This window comes from Herpailurus yagouaroundi, unplaced genomic scaffold (assembly GCF_014898765.1).
Source record: "Herpailurus yagouaroundi ecotype Mexico unplaced genomic scaffold, PumYag 184, whole genome shotgun sequence".
NCBI lineage: Eukaryota > Metazoa > Chordata > Mammalia > Carnivora > Felidae > Herpailurus > Herpailurus yagouaroundi.
In genome coordinates this window covers 24,394,824-24,400,823 of record NW_024412415.1, presented here as the reverse complement: position 1 = coordinate 24,400,823, position 6,000 = coordinate 24,394,824, and the positions used below count along the sequence as shown (strand labels likewise).

Below are 6,000 nucleotides of genomic sequence, written 5' to 3'. Positions count from 1 at the left end.
CCGCCCCCGCAAGCCGGGCTGGGCCTGCGAGGGGCCCGCGAGGCGTCCGGGACCGGCCGTCGCAGCCGTGCGCGCCCCTGCCTCCTCCAGGACGTCCCCGCCAGGCTGCGAGGGCTGCGGACGGCCGGCGCGGCCTCCCAAGGGCGATCGTGGAGACCCGGGAGGCGCTCGGTCCCCAGTCTTTGGCGGTGGTGAGCGCGTGCATTTCTTGGCCTCGGAGGGACTGGTTACTTTGGTGACTTCTGCGAAGTTACCGTTTAATTGTGCCCAACCGTTTCCTCCCCATCTTGTGGGGGGAATTGGTAGTGGGAGTTGAGGGGTGGGTCAGAGACAGGGTTTGTTTTTCGCTGGGTTTTCAGTTTTTGCATCAGAGCAGTAATCTGCTTTTTCATCCCTGATTATCTTTCTGGTTTGAGTGAGCGGTGGAATGGTAGTACAGGAGAAATAAGGCTGCATTATAGATATTAGGAGAGCTCTTTTTAGTTATGTACTTTCATAGCTAGCAACTTTTCTGCAGTTGAGAATATTTAGACTTTTGTTCAGTATGATAATATGTGATATTTAATTATGTCGACTCGGTAGAATTTAAAACTCCATGTGATTTTGGTACCTAATGGTATTTCCCCGTGAAAGTTTCTCACACTCGTGTAGTTTAATTGCTCTTTTTGGAAGTCGGTTTATGAAATGACTGGCAATTCTAATGTCTTGAGGCTTGAGGTTTGCTAATTTTTTTTCGTTTTTATAAAATAAGTTTAGATAGATTGTGTAGCATATTAACTTCTCTTTCTAATGTAGGCTATTGAAGAGGAAGGAGGCGATCCAGATAATATTGAATTAACTGTTTCAACTGATACTCCAAACAAGAAACCAACCAAAGGCAAAGGTTGTTACGAGTTATGAACATATTTTAAAATATATTTTGGTTATATAACTTGCCTCTGCTCTTGTGCCACTTGCCCTGTTTATATAGTGCTACTCTTTGCTATTTCCCTCTGGCACTCTGCCTTCTTGGGTCAAGGAAGAAAAGTTACTGTTGCCAGGCTCTGGGTAACTTGTAGCCCTTAAGATTTGGCTGAAGCTGACCTGAAAGTGAGACCAGTTCTTTATTGCTTCCAAAAAATTACAAAGTCAAGTTTCATAATGTTTCTTCCTTCATAGTGTGAAGACCTGAAGAATAAAATGCAGTTTAATACATGTCTACCTTGCCCCACAATTGGCAGAGTATTGATGGAATTCCTTCCAAATCTTTCACCTTGACTCCTGCTGTTTTCTCTAATATATTAAAATTTTATAACCTTTATGTTTAGTATTTTGTTTGACATGGTGAACTTAATTTCCATTTATGCTATTATACATTTCTGATTTTCAGTGAAATTCAAAAAGACCTCACCAATCATACTAACAAGGTAGGGAAAAAATCCATGATTAATTAGCTTAAAAAAATTTTTAAATTATAGGGATATGTTAAAGATTTTACTTTTATAACTTTTAAATTAGGCTAGAATATATTTCCAGGATATGATTTAATGAATAGGTAAAAAGTGGTTTTAAATTAACATTTTGATGATATAAATGGGGCTTAGGTGTTTTAAAAATATTCTGGTAATTGAAATCTTCATTTGAATAATTACAAATTTCTCCCACCCTCCCGTAAGGACAGTGGTAGAGGGTGGACATGATATGGATATCTGGATCCCTATTTACAAGCTCCATGTAGAGTATGTCATGGATAGCTGCAGAATTTTTAAAAATCTCACTTTCCTTATTGCTTTAAGTGATCCAAATACCACTCTGTCTGCCGTGAACCAGATTGACTGTAACTAGAGTGAAATAATTTAACATTTGATCTTAAGCAATCTGTAGGTACTAGGACTGGATAGATCTTGACGCCATCTCACTATTTGAGTCTTCATATGTTTGGAAGAGTTCCCCTTTTGTGCCCAAGGAAATTGATAAAGGCTAAGGAGTATTTCCTGGGTAGGATGGGAATGACAGAGGTGGAAATGGAGTTTAGAGGAATAACAAAGTTATCTTGAAGATCTGTGGCTTTTAATGTAACTGACACAGTGTATCACTTTGAGAATTACATTTCCCTGTGTTTAGAGAAACTTGTGCTGAGGAGCCTATGCTGACAAACCAGAGGCTATTTCAAAATGAAGGATAAAAATTTTGGAAATAAGTTTATCAGGAATCAACCATGTATCTTATAGTGATTTTGATTCATGTCATCTATTTAGCACCTTGAGATAGTTTAACAGATGCCATGTATTAATCATAGTTCCAGATTATTCAAGCTGATTATCGATTTTAGCATCTGAAGTAAACTGCATCTGATTTGTTCATTCTCACCTATTTTTAATTTCTCTTTGTATCTCTTTTTCAGTTATTAGGAATTTCATTCATCTAACCCTTAGAAATAATTTCAGAAGTATAAAATTTTAAGTTTTTCTTTTTTCTATATACAGTGTGTGTGTGTACATATGATCAATTCATTTTTTTCCTTTAGGTGGATTATTAGGATACTTGAACTTTAATTTTTCCATAACACTGTTGTGCAGGTGTCTTGTGGTCTTTAGTTAGAAGTTGTAACATTTAATCTTTTGTCTGTAGCAGGCTACTACTGAGTACTTAATGGGACTCGTTCTAGAACATGCATGATAAATAGCTCTTATCTCCTTAAATTCCATTTATAATTGTACTAAAAATTCTATGAATTACAAAGACATAATGTAAATCCCAAACTAAGAACCTGGTTTGAATCAATGTGCAATTAAATGAAAGATGCCTATAAATAAGATTATTTTAAATTTTAAATTAAGTTTAAAAATAATATTTTAAAATTTGAAATTTAAATATGGAAACTTAAAAATATCAATAACAATTTTAAAACCAAGAACTTGAGAAATTAAAGTGTTTTAATGTGGTGCCATTTTTTCAGTCTAATTGCTGAATTACTGCATTAAGTTCTGTTTTCTAAATCGTATTTCACTTAAAAATATCTAGCTTGAAAATAACTTCATTTTGATCACACTACCTTTCCTTCAGTGATCTGTTTCCTTTTTTTTTTTTTTTTTTTTAATCGGAATTTTTACTAGATCATCTGTAAGGTTCTTTGAGTTCTGAAATTTAATGATTATATATAGCCAGGAGACAGAAGAAAAATGCTTTCTGTTCAATTAAAATAGATGTATAAGGAAGGAAGAGTAGAGCTCATAGGTGCTCAATCATTGTAAATATTCTTTAGAACAGATTATTAGAAAAGGAAAACGAAGGGATTACTCAGAGGTAGTCATGTAGACATCAGCAAGATACAGCATATAATAGCTTGTCAGGGGAAAAAAAATATTTCTTATGATCATCTTAAGGTAGCAAATAAAAGTTCAAATGATGTTAAGAAAGCAAGAGATTAAGCTTAATGGACCTGGAAAATTATGTGAAATATTAAGCTTATTGTTATAAATGCAGGGTCGCTATTTCTTTAAAAAATTTTGTGTGTTATAATGTTTCTGCTTAGGGGCACCTGGGTGGCTCAAACGTTCGACGTTGGCTTCTGGTCATGGTCTCACGGATCGTGAGTTCGAGCCCCGCGTCGGTCTCTGTGCTGACAGCTCAGAGCCTGGAGCCTGCTTTAGATTCTGTGTCTCCCTCTCTTTCTGCCCATCTCCCACTCATGCTCTGTCTCTGTTTCTCAAAAATGAATAAATGACCGGGCGCCTGGATGGCTCAGTCTGTTGAGCGTCCGATTTCGGCTCAGATTATGATCTCACAGTTTGGGAGTTCGAGCCCCGCATCCGGCTCTGTGCTGACAGCTCAGAGCCTGGAGCTTGCTTCAGGTTCTGTATCTCCCCCTCTCTCTGCCCCTCCCATGCTCTGTCTCTCTCTGTCTGTCTCTCTCAATAATAAGTGTTAACAAAAATTTTTTTAAATGAATAAGTGTTAAAAAAATTTTTTAAAAATGTTTGTGTTTAGACAGATTAGAGGAAGAGGGATCTGTATGCTTAACTGTATTTTAGAGTATTTAGTATATGTGCTGCCGAAGCGAGCACTATTTTAGAGTATTTAAAAAATGTAGTTATTGCAAGCATAAGCTTGTAATAAATTTTGATAATGTTATAGTTGGTTCTAATATTTATAAAATCTGTTTGCATGCAGTTAATATGGTGAAACAGTTTGTAGCTTATACTAATTCTCCCTTCTGAGTGTTTTTACATACAGCTCTCTTTGCTATGAACTTTTTAGTAAGTAACATAGAAGAAAGCTTTACCGGGGAAATTTATTGTCCTATTATTTGGGTGTGTGTTAAGAAAGCAGTTAAACAGGTAGCGCTAACTCTTCATTAACTTGTTTTAGAGATTATAGTTTTAAGGTTTCTTTTGCTTTACTTAACAGTGGCATATCGCATCCTTTTGATTTTCAACCCTTAGAGTCACCTCTGAACTGTAGCAGAAGTTATTTTATGTGGTTAATCAGTGTAGTATTCAGACGACTTATATATAATGCAGTACTTATGATGAAATACACTTGCAATACGTGTAGACTTAGTAAAGGTTCAAACTATTACGTGAAATCTGATTTTTTTCCTCCTGTAGAGACAAGTATAATTTTGGGTTATAGGTTTATCCAAACACCTGATGCCTAATTTTGTGTGGAAAATACCACGGACAATGAAATTAGTTACATGTTTACTGTGTAAAGCTTTCTGAAATTTATGTCTGATAAGGATATAGTAAACTGCATAAAATATATTTAATATAATACAGTATTCTAATGTACTTTAATTCTTGCCTTTTTTTTTTTTAAACTTAGTTTGTTGGGTGTTAAGGAAACTAATCAGAACTGTGGCATTGACAAGGGCTTTGGGGACAGGATTGTCAAAAGGATAGCCTTTTGGATACCCACTAGGCTAGAAACTTTTTGAGGGTAAGGACATAGTCTTCACTTACATTAGTCTCTGTAATACCTATCATAATGCTAGGCATATAATAGATACTCAGAAAATATTTGTTGGATGAATACTGACAGCCATATGATGGCCTTTTTAACTGCTTTTAGAAGTGCTTATTTTGGTACTTACTTTAATTGTCTGTTTCTTTGTTGGAAGCATGTGTATGTCAGAGATTAATAGTGTGTTCCCTTCGAGAGGTACCTTTCCCAGTGGCAGTGGTGGCTCCCCCTTAAGCACTGACATGTAAAGTGTACTTACTCTTAGAACACATGAATCATTGCAACAGCCTTTTATTCCTTACCACTTTGTTGCTCTGTTGGAACTCCTCATAACTTTTGCTAGAATATTGTCCAGGCTTAGAAGTTGTATATGTCATTTTTGCATCCGCAAGTCAGACCTTTTACCTCCGCCATTAGAACTTGCATTTTTCTTACGCAGTTTATATGGTGGCTTATGTTTATCATCAAAGCACTTGTGTACTTTTTCCAGCTGTTTTATTGTGTCAAATGTGGTGTGTATCAAGGTAGGTAGAATTTTCTAGTTCTTTAAGACAGTGTGCTTCTCCCAAGTTAGTCCTCTTCTAGGCATTCTAAATTAGGGGCAGAGGGCTTCAGACTTTAACTCCTTTTTTGTGAACTCCTCTTTCATGAAAATAAAGTATGAGTTGTCCAGGAGCTAGGGGAGAAAAATATTTATTACTAGTTGGTAGCGTCCAAAATGACTTTAACGAACAGGTTGAACAATGATTTAGGGTGTAAGGGTAGAATTCATGGGTTTATTTAATTGACTCTACTATAGTTCTCACGTATATATCATATAAAAGGGCCTCAAGGTTGTGCATTTCTAGGAGTTAACCGTTCTCATCCTAAATTCCACAGCCTAAGTTAGCCATCTGTGGCAGATCTGGTACCCTGGAATAGTAGTTTGCAATATAGCTTTACAGTATTGTTTTCCTGATTATTAAAGTGAAGTAATGTTCATTTAAAAAAATTCAGTAATCTGGAGAAGTACTAAAAAGTGAAAATTGCCTATAATTCCACCACCCTGAAACTATC

The 6,000-nt window shown here is 36.2% G+C and overlaps 1 protein-coding gene across 7 annotated transcripts in view; it reads left to right on the top strand.

Annotated features, from left to right (window-relative positions):
• SLTM (SAFB like transcription modulator) overlaps positions 1-6,000 on the top strand; it is a 45,854-nt gene that overhangs the window by 701 nt on the left and 39,153 nt on the right. For all 7 annotated transcript variants that reach the window (XM_040492828.1, XM_040492829.1, XM_040492827.1 and 4 more), the window contains exon 2: positions 796-883. In XM_040492828.1, coding sequence (XP_040348762.1) covers positions 796-883 — 88 coding nt within the window. The remainder of the gene's footprint in view (positions 1-795; positions 884-6,000) is intronic.